Raw genomic sequence first — 23,079 nt, 5'->3', positions numbered from 1 at the left:
TGACGTCAAGCCATGAGGCAAGTGCTTTTCCTTTTAGCTAGCAGCTCTGCTATAATTCTGCATCTTTACTTTTCTAATGACACAGGTGATCCCATAGGGCTGGAAGCAGGCAGCTGGACCTCATCAGCTGGATCAAAGCTGGGAGTGGAGGTTTCTGTATATGATTTCAGTTGTAAATCTTGGCATGCTTTCATCTCCTTCTTTAGTCTCTCTCGGCTTCTACCAACTTTGGTCTAGCTATGCTGGCCCCTTCTTCCTCCAAGTAGTACTCACTATCACTGAAATATGGCTGACCCATGACCCAGGGGTGAAGTCAGAACAAAACCTGTCATGTCAGGATGTAACCTGATTAATCAGGAAAAGACCTGGGGGGGGGGAATTGGGGGAGCTTGTGACATTACTTCTGAGTGAGGCTCTAAGATTTTCTTCTGATCTCTATGGTAAAGACCACTGAGACTAGAGGAAATTCCTAGATTGTTATTACGGAGATCATTTTGGTTGAGGGCAGAACATTGGAGCTATGGGCTCCAATCTGCAAATTCCAACTGGGGGCAGGGCAGGAAATTCCCTACTAGGTTCAGGCAATTGGGAAGTCCAGTTCAAATTCATGCCTCCGTGATCCTAAGCCAACATCTATGGTTGTCTTCTAGTAGTAAGACCCTTCATATCTTTTAAACACAATGTTCAGGAGCAAATTCAGGCCCTTTGGTAGTGTAGCCTTTAGTGTGTCTACCATTCCATGGAAATAATGGAGTAATCTTCAGGGGAAAGAAGTGATGGCAAAGTGGCCTCCAGAACAATAGCTTTGCCTCACATTGACTGTTTACGCACTGGAGGTTTCATGCCGGGCTGCAAGCTGGAGTTTTAGTCGCGGCAGGTTGTCCCACCTCTTCCTGCACCCACACGGGGGAGCATTTGGCCTGGTGTGCCTCATCCACCCCTAATATGTGCTCTTGCATGGGAGCTGGGGCAGTGAAATTCCCATTGTTTAAATGGTCATTGTGTCCATTTTGGTCTTCATTGTCGATATCACTGTATTTGCATGCTGCTACAGGTGTGGAAGTTTTAATGGTTGGTGGCTGGTTTTGGCTAGCAGAGAAAAACAACTTTGGGAATGTTTGCATAGGCATGTTGGACTGAATGGCATTTGTTCTGGCATCCCAGAGGATTTGGGGGGAAAGGTGCAACAGATGGGAAAAGAGCTTAGATGGTAAGAAACAGGATGCCGGTGACCATAATCCAGGACACTGTGAAGGTACAGAACACTGTGTATCCCAGATTCTTCTGGTCTACCTCATTCTTATTCCTCACCAATTCTGAAATCAAATTCAGTCCCTGGTACCCAAGGACTGCCTTTGGAAATGGGGCAGAAGTCAAAATTATGCTTCCATTACTGTAATAAACACAGTTGTTTAGGGTGGTACATTGATGATATAATGCTCCTAAGATAACTACTTCTAGTTTATGAGTATCTGAATATTACATTTTCCTGCCATTTGCCTGACATTTAGTCTCATAACAGCATTACTTTTATGTGCCGTTGGAGATCTTTTATTTTTAATAATGTCCCTGTTCATAAATAAAGCATTAAAGCTATGTGGAACACTTAAAACCAGTGCACGGAAGCATTCTTAATAGTTTTAATTCCTCTGGAATCTATAAATATACCTGAACTTGTAAGGTATGGTGTTGCCTGTTGTTTAAGCATCATGTTTAACAAGGATCAAAAATGGGGGGGGGGGGGTTAACTCTTGACATCAAGGCAAAATACTTGCCTTCCCCCCCCTTTTTTTTTACAATCTCTTTTATTGTATATAGTCACTGAGATTTTAACATGTTTCATTAGCTTGAGATATATCTTTCATTTGCAGGCACTAGACTGAAATCTGTTTTTTTTAATTTTTTTTAAACCCCTCTAGTCATAACAGTAAGTAACTCTGGTGAAGACAGAGGAGTTCATATAATAAGAGCCACACCAAATAATCAATCATGTTTTGATTTTGGTATCAAAATGACCTGAAAGAAAGAAAGAAAGAAAGAAAGAAAGAAAGAAAGAAAGAAAGAAAGAAAGAAAGAAAGAAAGAAAGAAAGAAAGAAAGAAAGAAAAGAAGTCCAGGTATTTTCCAACATAGAGTTGGCCATAGTAGTCAGGGAGTGCCTGGCACTACGAAGTGTTGGTGACAATATTCTGGCAGCTCCAGAGTCCACCTTGGTGGAGACTGTATGGGTGACCTTGTCTCCAGCCCCTGAGATGACCATCAGGTATCCACCGGGTAGGACTTGAATCCAGGCCTGTAACCCCCAGCCCTCTCCAGGTTTCCATCTGAGCCTAGAACTGGCAACCCTAAGCCTCGGGAAGAGTGGGTTTTGGGGACCGTGGCCAGCCACAGTCCTGATAGTGCTGTTCTGACCAAGCAGTCCTGTCAGAAGCTCTCTTAACCCCACCTCCCTCACAGGGTGTCTGTTGTGGGGAGAGGAGTTGAAGGCGATTGTAAGCCGTTTTGAGACTCCATTGGCCAGTGAAAAGTGCGAGGTGAAAACAAACTCTTCATTTTCTGATCTCTGTCAACTGGACATCAGATGCAACTCTTATCTCCAAGTCCCCCAAGCACCAAGAAATCCTTGTGCAGGATTTAGGGGCTGATGTCAGTTATGGGAATAGGAAGCGAGTGCTGTGGAAGCTTTTGTTCAGTTTGTTGCGTTTCTCCTGTTCAATGGCAGACCTGCCTTCTGAAGGCCAAATCTGTGGCACGCTTTCTCAGCCAGGGTTTCATGAAACCTTTTCTTGCTGCCCCCCCCCCCCCAAAACATCCAATGATGGGCCTGGAGGGGATGGGAAGGGGAGGGGCCTCTGGTGGGCATGTACACAGCTCTGCTCCCCAACCATTTTCAGCCCGCCTTATTATATAACAATAAAAATAAAATAAAAATGATCGTGCCACTTCTGGGGTTTCTCACAGCCTGAAGAATGTTTCAGGGGGTTCTCAATGGTCTTATACCCCAGCCTCCTCAGGCTGACCCCCCCCCCCAAATATATATATATATATCTCCAGGGATTTTCCAACCTGGAGTTGGGAACCCTATACCTGAGCCACTTCGAATCTCAAAAGTCCTTGTTTCACCACCGTCATTAGGATTATCCACAAAGACTGGCCAGAGTCAAAATGTTTCTTTTTTCTCCCTGTTGGTCAAGGAAAACCCAGGTGCTGTCACAGAACTGCAGTGTTCGAATGCAGACTGTGTTCCCTGGGCAACGTTCGGAAGGGCTAGGGCAGGGGTAGTCAAACTGCAGCCCTCCAGATGTCCATGGACTACAATTCCCAGGAGCCCCTGCCAGCATTCGCTGGCAGGGGCTCCTGGGAGTTGTAGTCCATGGACATCTGGAGGGCCGCAGTTTGACTACCCCTGGGCTAGGGGTTCTGCTGCGGGGCTAGGGCCTTGTGTGAGGGAAAACAATTGCCGGAATGCTTGAGAAGGGCCGCTTAATCCCCGTGGGAACGTCTGTGTGAACAGACAAAGGTCATCCAGAGGCCTACCCCCCACCCCACAGTCAGGAGAGCCACACTAAAGGCTTCTGAGGGGAATATATATACCCGGCATTGTGTTTTATTCCCTCCCCTGGCCGCCTCGGAGAACCAAGCGGGGAAGAATAATTTAACGTTCCGTAACGCGGCCTTTATTATAGTAATGGCGGTGACACAGGAGTCGTCGGCTGCGCCGGCCGATTAGCAAAGTAAAGGATGCCGGCTTCCTCTCGCTGGTTCTTGGAGCCCAACACGTTAATGTACTCCGAGGGTTACAAGTCAAGCACGGAGCAGTTGTTAGCAAACTGCCAATCTGCTTGCTTCGCCTTGCCCTTACAGTCGGGCTGCTGTCTCCGGAGTACGCAGTGAATACTCATACACCAGGTGATTAACACGGTTCACGTATTCCAGGGCGCTGGCCTAGGGACGGCCCTCTCCCGGTAATGGAAATAAATTTTATGCACCAAAGGTGCTAAACATGATTGCTAGTCTGTTTCTTCTCGCCCGCCCGCCAAATGCTTTGAGAAAGCAGGCTCACCTCTATTTAAAATGCTTCGCCGTGCAATTGTCCCCTTGGCCGTTTTGAATTTTGGGCTGGGGTCAGCTCACCCGGAGCCGTGCGAATGTCGTGCCTCTTGATGTAGGCAGGCACGTGTGTTGCAGTGAAGATGTGTTTTGTGGGAAACCAAGTGTTGTTTGGCGTGGAATTGCCACGGAGAGCAGAGACCATGTTTGGAAACCTTGATTGGGGAGGAGCAAGGAAAAATGTGAAGAGGAGAGGGTATTTGTTTGGTGTTTGTTCAAGTGGCAATGAACGGTTTCCACTCTTGAGCTTGGATTAGATCCACTTTTCTCAACTTTTTAAACCTTTGACAAGGTAACATCGTTCAGGCTCCGAGAAACCACAGAAGTGGGGCGATTGTGCAGAATATGGTTGGGAAGCAGAGCTGTGGACACGCCCACCTCAGGCCCTTCCCCTTCCCATCCATTCCACATACATCACTGGGCATTTTTGGGAAGGGGGGAAGGTTGACATGGTCATATACGATCAGATCACCCAATAAATGCTTGACACATTTAAATACATATTAAAAATTAACTTTCACCCATTTGCAAAACCCTTCGAGGGCTGTCAAGAAACCTCAGGGTTCTACAAGAAGCCTGGTTGAGAAAGCCTGTCTTAGACACTAGTTCAGGGGTAGTCAACCAAACACAGCAAACACTGGCAGGGGCTCATGGGAATTGTAGTCCATGAACATCTGGAGGACCACAGGTTGACTACCCCTGCACTAGTTGATATTTCTGTTGTGTTGGGGACATCTCCTGGATTACAATGGATCACCAAGTGACCAAGATCAGTTCCCCTGGAGAAAATTATTGTTTTGGAGGGTGGATGTAGTAATATTATACCAACTGAGGCCCCTTCCTTCCCTCCCCAAACCCCACCTTGCCCAGGGTTCTCCTCCCAAATCTCCAGGTATTTCCCATCCCAGAGCTGTCAACCCTGCATTATGCAGGTATCCTCCCCCCCCCCCACCATATAACGAGAGCCAGTGTTCTGTTGTCAGACTAGGATTTCAGAAATCCGGGTTCAAATTCCCGTTTTCCTGGAATAAGGTTGGTAACACATATTTAATTAATCATCAAACGGTGAAGGTTTTTCTTTAAAACAGAGGAGAAGGTGCTGGTCCTTTCCCCATTCCAAATCCCAGCCACTCCTGGCTCCACCCCCAATGTCTCCAGGTATTTTCCAACCCAGAGCTGGCAACCAGGACTTTCGTGGCATGGATCTAGCACCTCTATCATGCTCCTGTACCATGATTCTCTACCCCTGAGTTAAAGTTGAATCCCCAGAGAACGTGGCCATTTAAGGAATGGTTGGTTCCACCTGAAGTAGATTTAGATCAGAGGGTTCCTTCCCTCCCCCCTTTTCCTTTAGACATTAGTGAATGCTTCGTGAGCTGGAAGGCAGAGAAACGCTGTGGGGAAGGACACTGCATTGCTGCATTCACTGCATTCTCCGCTCTCTTGCACACCTCAGTGTGGACAAGCACACAAGAAGGGAAGCTGATGTGTTACGTAAGGTTGCCAGGCTCCAGGTGGGGCCTGGAGATCTCCCGGAATGGCAGATGTTCACCCGAAAGCAAATGGCTGCTTTGAAGGGTGGGGCCTGTGGCATGATGCCCGGCTGGAATATCTCCCCGAACCCCACACTCTTTAGGGTCCACTGCCCAGGGCTGACAAACCTGGGTTGGGAAATACCTGGGGATTTAAGGGATGGCGCCTGGATTCGCGGGAGGGGAGAGGCTGCATTGATGCCTAGCACCACAGAAGCCGTCTTCTAAGGCAGCTTCTTCCCCAGGGGAACTGATGTCCGGAGATCAATCGTAGTTCCGGGAGAGCTCCAGCTGTGACCTGGAGGCTGGCAACCCTACCAACCCCAAATCTTCTGATCCAGAGCCGACAGGCCTAAGCTGATAAACTGCAAAGCTGCCTGATCGAATCTCAGTTCACTCCCAAACTCACTTGGGTGAGCATAAGCCAGCCTTTTCTTTCTTGGTCTCCGTAGGGTGGGATTAATAGTAGCTTTCCTTTCAGGGATGTGGTTTAGAGAAAGACTTTAGTGTTAGTTATTTTTAGGGGGGGGGGTGTTAAATCCGAGGATTCAGAGACCAGGACGCTGGGAGTTCATGTCAGCTCTTTATTGTCACCCCAACACGATGATACAAAGAGGCAAAAACTGAACTAAAGAACCCCATCACAACCCCAATTTATATACATGCACAAACGAAGACATAGAATCCTAGAATCATAGAGTTGGAAGGGGCCATACAGGCCATCTAGTCCAACCCCCTGCTCAACGCAGGATCAGCCCATCTTCCTGCCAGTGCACACTATAGGTCAGTTTTGGTTTAAAGTGACTGGATCCAAATCCCACCCACTCCTGGCTCCACCCCCAGAGTCTCCAGGTATTTCCCAACCCAGAGCTGGCAACCCTGGTTATACCCCCAAAACCTTTTGAAGAATAAAAAGAAGAGTTGTTTTTTATATTGTGCTCTGCACTTCCTGAAGGAATCTCAAAGCGGCTTCCAATCAGCTTCCTTTCCTCTCCCCACCATAGGCAGCCTGTGAGGGGCTGAGAAAGCTCTGACAGAACTGCTCTGAGAGAACAGCTCTAACAGGACTGGGCCTAGCCCAAGGTCACCCAGCGGGCTACATGCGGAGGGGCGGGGAATCAAGCCCGGCTCACCAGATTAGAAGCCGCTGCTCACAACCACAACGCCAAGCTGCAGATGGAATTCAATGAATTTATCCCTTGGAAGGGGCTCTTTGAAGCACACAGACACTCTTGAAAATAGCAGTGATATCTTCCTTTGGCTGTCGGCGCCTCTCTGCTCAGCTATAACAGGGCATTTGCTAACTGTCTCTATCTTTGGAAATTTTTAAGCAGAGGCTAGATGGCCATCTGACGGAGAGGCTGATTCTGTGAAGGCTCAAGAGGGTGGCAGGTGACAGTGGATGCGCGGTAGGGTTGTGAGTGTCCTGCATAGTGCAGGGGGTTGGACTAGATGACCCACAAGGTCCCTTCCAACTCTATGATTCTAGGATTCTATGAGTAGCAGGTAAGCGGACTTATTAGAGCCAACCTTTCAACTCTCCGGCACCTGAATCTTTCCACAATCTCCCCTTAGGAGAAGCCTTAATTTTAGCCGCTGAGGACTTTGGATATCCAGACAGAAGGAAAAGCAATTAAGGGGTGTTTTGCTTTAGGATGCTTTGGGCTGATCCTGCATTGAACAGGGGGTTGGACTAGATGGCCTGTATGGCCCCTTCCAACTCTATGATTCTATGATCCAGCGTTGAGCAGGAGGTTGGACTAGATGGCCTGTATGGCCCCTTCCAACTCTATGATTCTAGATTGCTCTCTTCTCAAGCAATCCTGGCATATAGAATAGTAGTAATCTGGAGTCAAATATCTGGCTAATTGTGTCAAATTGAGCTTCTCCCTACACTTCCTCCCCTTGTCTGCTGTGCCCCTTTCTCTCAGGACCACACGGTTCCTCCTTCCCCTCGATCCTGTACAAAGATTCCCTCGCAGGCAGGATTTTTGGGGAAAAAGGGGAACTGTCCTTTGAGTGCCTGGGCAACATCAAGAGTAGAAGAATCCTGGGGAGCCGGGATGGAAAATCTGAGAAGAAAGCTTGGAGGAACTGAAGAACGCGCTTCAGGGGAAGATCGCTAAAGCTGCCGCCGGGCCAAGCTTACAATTTTCAACAGAGTTCTCTAAATGGGATAGTCAGTATTCACGGGGCTGTGTCTGAAAAGTAGAGAAACTTCTGTTTGTCTCATCCACAAAATGCATGCATCTTCATGCGCGGGGAAAGGTGGGGACGCGCATACTTTGGGCTTGTGCGCGTATACACACACACACACACATACACAGGTTGTGGAAATAGCTCCTGTTTCCTTTGTTTCTACCAGTGGCCGTTGTCATGGCAACTTGCTGTGCCTCCTTGAGGTTTCAGGCACTGCTTTCCACCCAGAAATATACTGTGAATTGATGTGGCTCATTTTCCCCAGAGACTCGTACCCTGCCAGGGATGCATGATCTGAACATACATTACGGCATGATTTAACGTCGTGTTCGGAAACATGCAGGTGATTGTTTTTAAATTAAGAGAGCCTAATGCTGCCATAATATTACATTTAGATTTGTTTCACGTGCTGAATGAGAAGACCTTTCTTTTTCTTAAGCCATAGGCCATTTCCTTCGAAATTTCCAAAGGGGGTTGCGACGGCGTGAGAAGAGGGGGCTGCAGACAGTGTTGCCAACTTCCAGGGGGGACAGGGAGGCTTCTAGGAATGGCAGCTAATCTTCAGACCACAGAGATCGGTTTGGGTGGAGGAAATGGCAGCTAGGCTTTCCCCAAACCCTGCACGCCCCAGGCTCCCCCCACCCCCAAATCTCCATGTTTGTCCCCATCTTTAGCTAATGACTCTTGTCACGTGTGAATCATAGAATCATAGAGTTGGAAGGGGCCATACAGGCCATCTAGTCCAACCCCCTGCTCAACGCAGAATTAGCCCTAAGCATCCTAAAGCATCCAAGAAAAGTGTGTATCCAACCTTTGCTTGAAGACTGCCAGTGAGGGGGAGCTCACCACCTCCTTAGGCAGCCTATTCCACTGCTGAACTACTCTGACTGTGAAATTTTTTTCCTGATATCTAGCCTATATCATTGTACTTGAAGTTTAAACCCATTACTGTGTGTCCTCTCCTCTGCAGCCAACAGAAACAGCATCCTGCCCTCCTCCAAGTGACAACCTTTCAAATACTTAAAGTGTGAATCTCCGTTCCTCTATTTTTTCTCCTCAAAACAGTCTTGAGATGAGTTAGGTTGAGAGAGACGGAGAGGTCCAGGGTAAGGTTTCTAGCTGAGGATTGGGAAGGTGGAGCCAGGAGTAGGTGAGATTTGGGGTGGGGAGAGACCTCAGTGGAGTATAATGCTATGGAGCCCATTGTCCAAAGCAGCCATTTTCTCCAAGGGAACTGATCTGTGTCGCCTGGAGATGAGCTATAATTCCAGGGGATCCCCAGGCCCCACATCCCTAATCCAAGTCAACACAATTATCTTCTGGGCTAAGTGGGGCTTTAAAGTAAAGTTTGTCTGTCCATAGCCCAACCTCTCTAACCACCACACCATCCTGGCTCTGAAGTCCTCATGGTGATTCACTTTAATAGTAAAACAGTCGTCAGCAGGAAAACCAGGACACTCATCCGATAAAATGAGAGCTTTATCCTTTCGATAAAACAGGAGTTCTCTGATCATTTCTACCAGAAGGCTCCTGTCACAAGTCAAGATGTGGCTCATAAGAATGCCCAGCTTCCTGCTGTCCCGCAGCCCTTTAAGCACGCCAGTCGTCAAGCACAATTTTGGATCACTGGCCTGCAGCTGGCTTGCTCTTCTCTTCTTTTTCCCCTGAAATCTTTCAAGCATTTTGCCTGAGGAGGAATCCCCCTCCCCCAGTTTTGCTGTCGGCAAAATATAGTGACAATCTAAACTTCTGTGGAAGCCTCCTGAGAAATTTCATGAGTCTTATCAAAGCTCGTTTGGTTTGCCTACCAGTAATTTTGATGTTTTGCCCGAGGAAGAACCCCCTATATTTGCTTCATTCCCCCCACCCCTTTAAGCAAATGTATTGTATTTTGTCACTTTTAAGTGCAGAGCAATCCTTTATATGGGATATGGGGAGATTCTGCTTGTATGGAACTCACCATGGTGTAGTGGTTAAAGAGCACTGGAGAACGGGGTTTCTGGAGAACTGGGCTTGAGTCCTCACTCCTCCGTATGCTGAGTTGCACCCCCAATCCGAAATCGCCAGGTGATTACCAAGTGAATGTTGGCAGCCCTAACTAAATTGTATTTTATATGCCATTATAATGAAATTATATGCCTTTTGTGGCACAGAGTGGTAAAGCAGCTGGCATGCTGTCTGAAGCTCTGACCATGAGGCTGGGAGTTCGATCCCAGCAGCCGGCTCTAGGTTGACTCAGCCTTCCGTCCTTCCGAGGTCGGTAAAATGAGTACCCAGCTTGCTGGGGGGTAAACGGTAATGACTGGGGAAGGCACTGGCAAACCACCCCGTATTGAGTCTGCCATGAAAACGCTGGAGGGCGTCACACCAAGGGTCAGACATGACCCGGTGCTTGCACAGGGGATACCTTTACCTTTATGGGAAGATAATTAAGCATCCTGGATAGACATGTACCCAATTCCCCAAACATATTTTTCAAGTGGTCATAAGTGCAGAAAGAGGCTGGCCTTTGATGGCGCAGCTTGGCTTTGTTGAGTGTGCGTCAAAAGTCAGCGCTGGCAACTGTTTGGCTCGACGTGCTGTCCTTGAGTTCTACTTTCTATGCAGAAAACGAGGAATGCAGCTGTGCGGGAATGCTGACTTTTTGCTTTTAGTGCCATAAAAAATATTCATTTTAGAGCCTTCCATGTTTCGCTTTGCTTTTACTGTAGTGTACACACACACACACACACACACACACACTCACAAATCAGCCTCGAGGGCTTGATGCAGAATTGTCAGGATTTCTTCTGAATGGCTCAAGTGAAAACTGAGACGTAAGGGCTTCTTAACGCATGCAGCCAAAAGAAGCCCTCCTGATGGTGAGACGACTCATCCCCAACTTGGCAGTGACATCAATAAGTCGCAATTTTGGGGTGCGGCATGCACTTTTGTATGCTTCCCTGCAGCCACTGGGGAAAAGAGACTTTCCCTTCGATGACTTGCCTCTGCATGCTCTAGATTGGTGGTCCCCAACCACTGGACCGCAAAGGCCCCGGCACCAGGCTGTGGCTCCCTCTCCCTGCCCCCCCCCCCCAGTAAGAAACTTCCCAGGCCGCAAGCAAATCGGCCCCAAAGCTCGACAAGCTTCTTTTTGTGGGAAGGGGGGAGAGGGAAGCAGGGCCGCGCATGCGCGTTTGCAGCCGCGCATGGTGCAAACGCGCATGCGCGGCCCGGCCGCACATGCACATTGCACATTTGCGGCCTCACGTGCACGGCATGCGCGGCCGGGCGATCGCCCTCTGCAGCCTTAAAAAGGTTGCGGACCATTGCTCTAGATAGCCCACGTGCAATAAATATCTTGATGGGAGGGAAATTTGCCATGACATGGGAGAGAAGGCCGTCTTGTCAGGTCTTGAAGAGTAAGCAGGGCCAGTACTGGGATGGAGATAACCAAGAAAGTCCCTGCAATGGAAGGTGATGACTAACCCCCACTGCCTCTCACTTGGAAGCTCCATGCTGGTGTTGCCATAAGTCCGTTGCCATATGTCATTGTATACATGCGTACAAGGGGGATAGAATCATAGAATCATAGAGTTGGAATGAGCCATACAGGCCATCTAGTCCAACCCCCTGCTCAACGCAGGATCAGCCCTAGGATTCATGAGGTACTCTGAAGCAGCTGGCAAGCTCACAAGCTACCTGTTGGAGACCCCAAATGTGAATCAGGCATAGCCAAATTCTGGTTCTGCAGATGTTCATGGAAAATGATTCTCATGAGCCCCTACCAGCATGAAAGGGGCTCATGGGAATTGTAGTCCATGGACATCTGCAGAGCAGCAGTTCGGCCACCTCTGCCCGCGATCATCTTTCTCGGGTTATGGAAAGAAGTTATGGAAAGACTGTGTTCCTTGATTATGGGCAACTGTGTGTGGGGGATTAGTACTCTTAATATGTGTCTTGTCTCACCCATCAACTAGACCTTAGAATCATAGAATCATAGAATCATAGAGTTGGAAGGGGCCATACAGGCCATCTAGTCCAACCCCCTGCTCAACGCAAGATTAGCCCTAAGCATCCTAAAGCATCCAAGAAAAGTGTGTATCCAACCTTTGCTTGAAGACTGCCAGTGAGGGGGAGCTTACCACCTCCTTAGGCAGTCTATTCCAAGCCTAACCTTGATGGGCCTGCCAGTTTCATTCTCTTAATTGTCTGTTATCAAACTTGGCTTGAGTCCTAAGCCTTCAGTTCTTATCCATTTTCGTGAGTGGTGGAGATGCTTAGTGCATTTCTCTGGTGCTAGGTGCTTCTAAGACTGCTCCTTAGAATAGAAGGCCAGATCCTGAAGATGAAAGTGAAATACTTTGGCCACCTCATGAGAAGGAAGGACTCCCTGGAGAAGAGCCTAATGCTGGGAGCGATCGAGGGCAAAAGAAGAAGGGGACGACAGAGAACGAGGTGGCTGGATGGAGTCACTGAAGCAGTCGGTGCAAACTTAAATGGACTCCGGGGAATGGTAGAGGACAGGAAGGCCTGGAGGATCATTGTCCATGGGGTCGCGATGGGTCGGACACGACTTCACACCTAACAACAACAACAACAACAAGGTGCTTTTCAGTTTGTTCAGGGGTGGAGAAACATATCTTGCATTTGTGTCACGCTGGAGGAACATGCCCCACAGCAGTTGCAACACTTCCGCCGGAGAAAAGGGTGCAGAGTGAGCGTAAAGAGAGTTTATGGTCTAAGGCAGGGGTAGTCAAACTGCGGCCCTCCAGATCTCCATGGACTACAATTCCCAGGAGCCCCCTGCCAGCATTCGCTGGCAGGGGGCTCCTGGGAATTGTAGTCCATGGACATCTGGAGGGCCGCAGTTTGACTACCCCTGGTCTAAGGCTTAGTTTATATAGCGCTCCATGAGTCAACCTGGGATTGCTTATAAACTGCTTCAGCCACAGCCAGATCCAGGAGGCTTTGCTCTTCCTGACATGCACCATCTGTCCTCCTTTCTAAAGCCACATCTCACGCTGGATTACCAGTCAAGAAACACCAGAATGGGCTGCTTTAGAAATGGCTCAGCTGCAGTTATTGGGAGGGTGTCTCTGGGCTCCATGCATTTGATGGACCCTCCAATACATCATCCATTGATTAAAGGTCAGTCGAGGTCAACTGTGTTTTCATCCACAGGTACTTATGAATGGACATTTTGGCGTCATCCTGCGCTCAAAGTTGTGTGTGTGCGCGCAGCGCCATCAAGCCACAGCGAGCAAATGAGAAGCAGAGGCGGTTTGCCGTGGTGGTTTACAGCAGCGGCTTCTAATCTGGAGCGACTTCTAATCACTTCAAGAAGGACGTAGATAAAATTGAAAGGGTACAGAGGAGAGCGATGAAGATGATCTGGGGCCAAGGGACCAAGCCCTATGAAGATAGGTTGAGGGACTTGGGAATGTTCAGCCTGGAGAAAAGGAGGTTGAGAGGGGACATGATAGCCCTCTTTAAGTATTTGAAAGGTTGTCACTTGGAGGAGGGCAGGATGCTGTTTCTGTTGGCTGCAGAGGAGAGGACACGCAGTAATGGGTTTAATCTTCAAGTACAATGATATAGGCTAGATATCAGGAAAAAAAATTTCACAGTCAGAGTTGTTCAGCATTGGAATAGGCTGCCTAAGGAGGTGGTGAGCTCCCCCTCACTGGCAGTCTTCAAGCAAAGGTTGGATACACACTGTTCTTGGATGCTTTAGGATGCTTAGGGCTGATCCTGCATTGAGCAGGGGGTTGGACTAGATGGCCTGTATGGCCCCTTCCAACTCTATGATTCTATGATTCTAGAGCAAGGTTTGATTCCCCGCTCCTCCACATGCAGCCAGCTGGGTGGCCTTGGGCCAGTCACAATTCTCTTAGGGCTGTTTTTACAGAGCAGTTCTGTTAAAGCTCTCTTGACCCCACCCACCTAGGGTTTCTGTTGTGGGGAGAGGAAGGGAAAGGTGTTTATAAGCCAGTTTGGGGCTCCTTTGAGTAGTGAAAAGCGGGGTATAAAAAACCCAGCTCTCTTCTTCTGCAGAGTCTTCCCTTCCAAGTACCAACCCAGGTTAGCTTCCGAGATCTGATCAGACTGGGCTGTACGATGCTACCTATACCATGTCACCTGTACTCCATGTTCAAAATTGTGACAACTTAAAAAAAAATGTTTTGGACCTGGAAGTTTTATATCTCAAATTCTTTCAGGTAGGCAAGCCGAATCTAACTTTTGGGCATGGCTGATAGGTTAAATGTTCAGTTGCACCCTTGTCTGCTTTGTTCATTTGTTTCCAGAACTTACAAAGCCCACAGTATTAACATACATCCCCCACTTTTTTTTTCTTTTGTTAAAGAAGTCAAAATAATCCCAGTTTGGAATTAAGTACCCCAGTTCAGAAGACCCAGTGGCCAAATGTTCTCAAATCTATCAAATTAACTAGTTTCAACTTCTGTCTGTGCCTTCTACGCCCAAACCTCCTCTAATGAGGGCATTGACGCTCAGCTAAATTATACTGCCGCCGTCTTGGAGCTAATGATGTCTCTTGGCATTGCTACGAACCCAACTCCAATTTGGTTCAAGCATTTTTGGAAACTCTCAAAAAGTTCTTCCTGTTCTGATGAGATGTGGCAGCTAGGATGAATGTTCCTTTTTGGGTGTGTGTGTGTTTTTTTTTATGAACTTTACTGCTAATGAATTATAGGTGGCCTGACTGTTCTTTGGCATTCCCTGAACATCAGGTGCATGGGGCTGATTTGGATTTTGTGCCTTTGGTGGGTTCATTTTACAGTGCTGGAAGCTCCAAGTCTCCCCCCTCCCCTCTGTGAACCTTTGAGTTAGTAATGTGATAGGATAACCCCCCCCCCACACACACACACACATGAACAATAAGATTTTAACTACACTGCTGTTGTCAATACACTTGCTGCTTAAAAAAAAATACTCATCTTACACTAGAACCACCTAACTCCAATTTGGTTCTAGATACAATGGAGATTCTGGTTCGGGTAGGAACAAGCAGGAGAACAATGAGAGCAGGTGGGGCGAATTTCCTACCTGCCCTGTCCGTTTCACCATCATAACAGCCTTGTGAGGGAGACGAGGTTTCTCCTCCATGTTGCCTAAGATAAAATTCAAGGTGAATACGGAGTGGTTTGCTCAGGTAGGTACCTCCAAAGGAGTATGGAAGGAAGGAAGACCCCCTCCCCCTAAGCTGCCAAAGGACTAATATTGCCATTATTTCCTAGGACTGCAAAGTAGCCCCTAAATCTTACTCAAAGTAAACATTGCATCAAACCATGGAAAATTCTGCCCGTGCAAAAGACAAATCAAACAAAACCCTTAAAGTCTAGCCAAGTGTGTGGCAGGATGTGAGCTTTCACAAGTCACTGCTCACTTCTTCGCATACTCAACGACTCACAAAAGCGATCACAAATCATGTTAGCGGACTGCAGTTCTTTTTTTTAATGCTACGGACTGACTAATGCAGCTGCCCATCTTTTCTTGATCTACAAATAAAACCCTTGTGAATGTCAAGGGAAACTAAATTAGTTCTGGGAAGATTTGTGAAGAAGAATGGAGAAGAATATTCATGGGGCCACTATATGAACAGTGACAACAGAACAGGAGAACAGATCACACGGGTGGCTTTGGTTTACAGAATTCTTTCTCCACCAAATGGTTACCGTATTGCTGGTAACCAGTCCAGATTGCTGGTAACCAGTCTATCCAGTCTATTTGCTGGGTGTCTTATTTTGGGTGAGGGGCAGGATCAATGGTGGGGACCTTCAAACGGCTAATATTTTGTATTAGCCGAAGCACGCCTGGTTTCGACCAGGGCTGGGCCTTTTCGGTCCTGGCTCCGACCTGGTGGAATGAGCTCCCGGGAGAGCTGCGGGCCCTGCGGGATCTTTCAACGTTCCGCAGGGCCTGCAAAACGGAGCTCTTCCGCCAGGTCTATGGTTGAGGCTGGGGCTGGTAAGATAGATCTATGCCCCCCCCTGGGATCTGGGACCTGAAGTGAACATCATCAGGATCTCCTTATCCATCTGCTAGTAGTGTGTGTGTGGGGGGGGGAGTTGGGTTTTACCAATTTTCCGCCATGTCGGTAATGTTTTATGTCTTTTAATGGGGTTTTAATGGGGATTTTAAGACACTGTAACCTGCCACGAGCCGTAAGGGAGTGTCGGGAAACAAATATAATAACAACAACAACAATAATAATAGCAATAATGAAACAGGACTTGCAAATTAGGAGTGGCGTCACGTAGGAGGCTGTTTTTCTGGCTCGTTGCGCAATGGGCCGAATCTCGATTTTGGCCCGTTTTGTAAACGCCGCTCCCGGCTTTTCAAAGATGATTGCTCGGCACCTCCTCTGAGCGGCTGCGCATAAGTAGGTTCATCCAAGACGTGACCCAGAAAACGCTACCTTGGAGATGGATCTTAGGTAAAGAAAATTTATTAATGTGTAACCAGGAGTAGGGGAGGAGGCCCTGAGGCGGGTGTCAATCAGGAGCCCCGTCATGTTGAGGAGTTAATATCTGTATCTGCATTTCATTCTAATTGATGGGTCTGTCTGCTGTTTGAAAAGCGTTAAATTGCTGCTGCTGATGTGATGGAAGGTCTATTGTCGGCGTGCGGAGGGAAGCGGGGCCTCGTCCCCGCAGTCAGTTTATAAAATGATTTGTAGAGAATCGACTTTGAATGTTTAGATTAGAGGTCAGAGTGCCACGTCGAGGGGGCCACGTGTCGAAATGGAAATATGCCTGCAACTGCTACCGTTATGTGCGGCCATTAAGAAAACCGCTCTCTCTTTTGGCTAAGAATATCGACTTAGCAATTCAAGTGGGTAGTTGTGTTGATCCGAAGTAGCGCAAGAAAAATGGAGTCCAAAAGCACCTTTAAGACCAACAAAGATTTATTCAAAGCGTGAGCTTTCGTGTGCAGGCACACTTCCTCAGACAAAATGGAACAAGGATAATGAGGGTGCGGGTATAGAATCACAGAATCATAGAATCATAGAGTTGGAAGGGACCTCGTGGGTCATCTAGTCCAGTGGTCCCCCACCCCCGGTCCGGGGACCGGTAGAGGTCCGTAGATCAGTCGGTACCGGGCCGCAGCTCCTTCTCATCCTCCTCCCTGGCTGCTGCCTCAGGGGCTGCCCTGCCACTCTGTCACTGCCTCACCTTTGGTGCTCTCCAGCGGCTGCCATGGCTGGGGATCCCCCTCGGCTTTGCACTGCACAGCTGCTGCAGCGGGAGGCGGGAAGTCAGGGGCACTGTCAGGAAAGCAAGTGGAGCAGGGGCTCAGCTGGTGGTGAAGACGTCCCTCGGCAAAAGACTACCCTTCCCCGGGCCTCAGTAAAATTGTCAAGCGTTGACCGGTCCCCGGTGATAAAAAGGTTGGGGACCACTGATCTAGTCCAACCCCCTGAACTATGCAGGACATTCACAACCCTATCGCTCATCCACTGTCACCTGCCACCCCCTTGAGCCTTCACAGAATCAGCCTTAGTGGCAAATCAGTAAACTGTTATAGTATCCAAGTTATGCCCTATTATGTCATATGTTAATTCTTTACTGAAACAGCTAAACCGTCCTTTTGAGTTCAGTTGCAGTTTGCAAAAACATTGGAGAAATAAAACTGCCCGTGTTAGCAATTAATGGCAGACCATTTCCCAGTTGTAAAAATAAATAAATAATTTAAAGAGACTAGCTGGTTGCCCCATCTGTCTCCTCCCAAGCCGAGCAGTGGTTTTGATTCATTAAAGTGGGAGAGAGAGGTGGAGCAGGGAGGAGAACAAGCAGGACCCTGTGGTCCTGAGCCAACCAAGGCCCCTCCCCTTCTCAAACTCCACATCCCAAAACTGCAGGGATATTCACAACTGAGCAACCCTGTAAACGCACTTAGCATAACCTACTTCAAAGAGTTGCTGTTGCGAAGATAAAACAGAGGAAGAGATGCAGGAAATGGCATATGAATGAATAAATTAAGGATGCCACCGACAAGAAAGAAGATCACACAGAGGGAGAGTTCACCTTGTGGCACAACTGTGCACTTGCTGTGTGTCAATATTTATGTGTGACTCCAGCAGACATCCCAGCAGGCCCGTAAATTTTGTGGCGGTGAGAACAGTGGAGTTAGGGTGCATTGCACTGAATAAGAAATAGGAATGGGCCAGCGTGGAAGCCGTTTGAGGCTTGCGGCCTTCAAGCCTATGGACGTTTTCCTTTGAGTAAGCGACACTGAATGTCAGGGATCCTGCTTCTGAGTAAACCCTCTCCGGCTTGTTCTCCAGCAGCGCCATTCCGTGCAGCTCTGCTCAGAATTCAGAGGGGTTACTTAAAGGGACGTGTTCTTAGGATGGCCCTATAAGGATGGCCCTGTGATTCTTAAAGAGCCAAAGTACTTTAGTCAATCACCTCGATGCCTTTGCAGACATTGGGCAGAACTCTGGGAGAAGGGAGCAGAGTCGCATCTTACTGAAAGTTATGTCTTAGATCTGACCAGGGTACAACATTGCTGCCAAACTTCCATCTGTCTTTGAAGGGCTTTTCTGTGTGCGTGTTTTTAAATAAAGGGAAAATTTAGGAGTTGGATTTTATGCCCTGCTTTTCACTGCCCTAAAGAGTCTCAGGGGGTTATTGTAGCCTTCCCTTCCTCTCCCCACAACAGGCACCCTGTGAGGTAGGAAGGGCTAAATGAGCTCTGAGAGAAACTGTTCTGTGAGAACAGCTCTAACAGGACTGTGACTAGCTCAAGGTTACCCATCTGGCTGCATACGGAGGAGTGGGGAGTCCACCATAGGAGAATGGTGGTATAAAAATCCAAATAATATAGTAAGAGCAACTACAATAACAAGAAAAACAATAATAGCACTACTAATTGTAGTCCTGTACTGTAGTAGTAGTAGTAGTAGTAGTAGTAGTAGTAGTAGTAGTAGTAGTAGTAGTAGTAGTAGTAGTAGGATTGTCACCTCTGGGCTGAGAGATGATGGGGTGTGGAACCTGGGGAGGGGAGGGTTTGGGGAAGGGGAGGGACCTCAGCAGTGTCCCTCCTCCAAAGTAGCCACTTTCTCCAAGGAAACTGATCTTGGCCATCTGGAGGTCAGTGGTATTAGTGGGAGATTCCCAGATGCCACCTGGAGGTTGGCATCAGATCTGTTATGGGCTACGGACCTGAATCCCAACAATACCCTAAAAATTCAATCCAACTAGAAGGTATCGTTTCATTCTTTGGACAGGAAGTCAAAAAAATCTTGCCTTAAAAATAAAATCTTGTTTGTAACAGGTAAAAGGATGGCTTATCACAAAGTCAGCGCAGACCAGAAGGCTCAGTACCTCGACAACGAAGACCTTCAAGCCACCACTCTTGAACTGGAATGGGACATGGAGAAGGAACTGGAAGAGCTGAGCTATGACCATTTTCGGCCAGATGGGGCAGTGAGTCAACCCGCGGGAGCGACGCAAAACACGGACGTTGACCTGGAGCCCATTGAGCCCTCAGTGTCTCCGAAAGGGAGGTTCCAGAGACTTCAAGAAGACCCGGATTATGTCTCCCATTATACAAGGCCTCTGCCGAAGAGCAATCGCTGCAGCTTTTGCCGGATGTTGAAGCTTTTTTGTGGCACAATGTGTTTCTTACTCTCGGGGATTCTGATAGGTTATTATGGGCACGGAAAATGCCTTCCTTCCCCGGCATCTCCAGAACCAAGTCGTCCTCGCCTTGACCGGGACATTGTTGCAGAGATCAACGGGAAAGACATTGCACAGATTCTCAGGTATGTGATATTTACATCTAATTGTCTGATGTACGTTTTATATTATATCTGATGATTAAGTTTTCCTGATAGTAAGGAACTAATATTTCGCCTAAGGAACTCAACCTTCTTGCCTCTTTCAGTTTAATTTTGCACTTACCTTGCTGATATTGACATTTTCAGAGTTGCTAGCCCAAAGGGTGGGACGCAAAAGTGGTACACAAGGCTATAGGTTCTTAAAGGTAAAGGTAAAGGTATCCCCTGTACAAGCACCAGGTCATATCTGTCCCTTGGGATGATGCCCTCTAGCGTTTTCATGACAGACTCAATACGGGGTGGTTTGCCAGTGCCCTCCCCAGTCATTACCGTTTACCCCCCTGCAAGCCGGGTACTCATTTTACCGACCTCGGAAGGATGGCAGGCTGAGTCAACCTTGAGCCGGCTGCTGGGATCGAACTCCCAGCCTCATGGGCAGAGCTTTCAGACTGCATGTCTGCTGCCTTACCACTCTGCGCCACAAGAGGCTCCGTAGGTTCTTAGAATGCTGCAAACTGAGCTCATAGCAAGAACATCTATGATGTATTATTAATTAATTAATTAATTAGACTTATTACCCGCCACTCCCGGAACCGGCTCGTGGCGGGGTACAAGTTGTCTATAATAAAACCCCTGTTAAAACACTCTCGGACATTAAAAAAACCCATACAACAGAATCAGCACCCCCAAAAGATATGACAGTATCCAACCCGCTAACCCCCAATAACATCTGCACAGAGGAGTGGGAAGAGGCAGCACAAATGACAGAAGGCTTAACATTGCTAGCACCACTTAGCACTGTTGGGGGGAACCAGATCTTCTCGCCATGCCGGCCTCAACCATAAACCTGGCGGAAGAGCTCCGTTGTGTCTAGTCTCTTCTAAGACCATGGCAAAATGGCTGTGTTTGTGTAAAGATGGATTTACAGACAAGGCGTTGAATTGTCAGCATCAGAAATAAGATGACGCTACCAATGAAATGGGGACTTCTCTGTGGTGGCCAATTCCTTCCCTGCAGTTCAAATAGAGGGGGTAATATGTATATACACATCAGTGCACATAGACGTATGCAGACATATGTATGTGTGTAGGAGGAAGCCTGATAATAACTACTATATGCAGTAGGTGTTCTACATTCATACAAAATTCTAAATTTTATCAAATTTTAAATGCCTTACTGTTCTTTAATTGAATCACAGAATCATAGAGTTGGAAGGGACCTCCTGAGCCATCTAGTCCAACCCCCTGCACTGTGCAGGACACTCACAACCCTCTCGCTCATCCACTGTATCCTGCCACCCCCTTGAGCCTTCACAGAAACAGCCTCTCCATCAGATGGTTATCCAGCCTTTGTTTAAAAATCTCCAAAGATGGAGAGCCCACCACTTCCCGAGGAAGCCTCTTCCACTGAGAAACCACTCTGACTGTCGGGAACTTCTTCCGGAGGTTTAGAGAGAATTTCTTTAGAATTAATTTCATCCCATTGGATCTGGTCCATCTCTCTGGGGCAAGAGAGAACAATTCTGCTCCATCCCCTGCATAGCAGCCTTTTAAATACTTGAAGATGGCAATCAGATAGTTTTAGATAGTTTCCACCCGTACATGTATGTTATATGTTTCATATTGCTGAACCAAAATGCATGTTTGAATTGTGGGGCCAAAGCTTATCCTGACTTAAATGGCTGCAAATAAACTTGTTTGTCTCCATGCATACACACAAATCTCTGAACCAATGGTGAAAAGTGACAAATAGAAACTCCCGGGAAGAATATAAACAAACAAAAAGCAAATGTGGAACGTGCCCCTTGTGTGAATACAGCTCATTCATAGCATCCATAACTGCAGATTACTATTTTAATATTGGATATAAACACCCAGGACTTCTTAAACTCTTGAGGTCCTTTCCTGACATGTTTCCTCGGAACAATGTAATCATTAAGAGCTGCAAAGGGAAGAGGTAGTGGGACCTGAAATGAATTCCTGTAGCGCAGAATTTGCTCATTTAGTCTCTAGGCAGCAAACTGAAGCCCGAGGACAGATTTCCTCTCCCCACTCAGCACCCCCATAAATATGCATCATAACGGGTTTCAGCTAGAAGAGTTTTGAAGGTTTCAGTTTTGGAGTGCAGATGGCTATAACTGAATCCCAAATGCAGATGTCAGTGGGAGGGGAGGGCTGCGGAGAGCTTTCAGAGCCGGTGCCTTCCTGCCACAGGTGGAACGTGATGTGTTCATTTTGATGCAATCAGGTGAAAGGCCACGGCTGTCCGATGACACGTACAAACGATGCCCAATTCAGATGCCGGTAAAGAGCCTGGATTTCTACAGAGAGCTCTTAATCTGCAAGCAGTCAGCCAGTTTCCATGGGCCTCCCTTTCGGCTGGATGCCGTGGTGGTTTTCATATTTCCTTGCTTTGCTCTTGTTTGTGCGGATTCGTTGTTATGATGTACACCAGTGGTCCCCAACCCCCAGTCCGGGGACTGGGATCGGTCCGTGGATCAGTCGGTACCGGGCTGTGGCTCCTCCTCATCCTCCTCTCCAGCTGCTGTCTCAGGGGCTGCCCTGCCACTCTTCCGCCGGCTCACCTCTGGTGTTCTCCGGCGGCTGCCATGGCTGGGTCTCCCCCTCGGCGTGGCACTGCGCAGCTGCTGCTGGCAGCGCCCCCCCAGTGGGTGGCTGGAAGTCAGTGGCGCCGGGAAAGCAAGCGGAGAAGGAGCTCAGGTGGCGGCAACGTCCCTCGGCAAAAGACTACCCCTCCCCCCGGGCCTCAGTAAAATTGTCAAGCATTGACCGGTCCCCAGTGATAAAAAGGTTGGGGACCACTGGTGTACACCATGGGTGTCACAACTGATTTGCCATTTACACTCTTCTGTGTGCCCCCTTTCCGTTACAAGAGCCTTCCTGGTGGCTAGTGCTTATCAGGGTTGATGTCCCTTGGAGGAGCATTGAAGTCTTGCACAATATCAATTTATCTTCTATCAGTCTGTCCATCCATCCGTCGGTCTGTCTGTTTTCTCCATGGGAAATGATCTCTATAGTCTGGACTCCATCTCCATTGTCTCCAGGAATTTCCCAACAACTAGCTGGCAACCCTAAATCTTGCACAGGTGAAAAGTCACTCTAGGGCAGGGGTGGCCAAACTGTGGCTCTCCAGATGTCCATGGACTGCAATTCCCATGAGCCCTTGCCAGCACTGAGATAGTCTTGACAGGACTGCTCTGTGAGAACACCTCCAACAGGCCTGTCACCGACCCAGGGTCACTCAGCTGGCTACAGCTGAGGAGTGGAGAATCAAACCTAGCTCACCAGATCAGATGCCACTGCTCTTAACCATTACACCCAGTTGGCTCCATTGGCCATGCAGGACCATGCAGAAAGAGCAAACAACATTGGGGGATACACTGCATCTAAGCACCCATGAGATATTTATAGCAGTGGAGGGAAATGACTGGAGC

At 48.0% G+C, this 23,079-nt stretch overlaps 1 protein-coding gene across 4 annotated transcripts in view; it reads left to right on the top strand.

The window, feature by feature from the left end:
• Positions 1-23,079, top strand: part of NAALADL2 (N-acetylated alpha-linked acidic dipeptidase like 2) — a 552,606-nt gene that overhangs the window by 136,433 nt on the left and 393,094 nt on the right. For all 4 annotated transcript variants that reach the window (XM_077348363.1, XM_077348364.1, XM_077348365.1 and 1 more), the window contains exon 2: positions 19,121-19,610. In XM_077348363.1, the coding sequence (XP_077204478.1) occupies positions 19,121-19,610 (490 nt within the window). The remainder of the gene's footprint in view (positions 1-19,120; positions 19,611-23,079) is intronic.

Source organism: Paroedura picta, chromosome 8 (assembly GCF_049243985.1).
Source record: "Paroedura picta isolate Pp20150507F chromosome 8, Ppicta_v3.0, whole genome shotgun sequence".
Taxonomy (NCBI): Eukaryota; Metazoa; Chordata; class Lepidosauria; order Squamata; family Gekkonidae; genus Paroedura; species Paroedura picta.
This window is presented reverse-complemented; position numbering and strand designations above follow the sequence as displayed.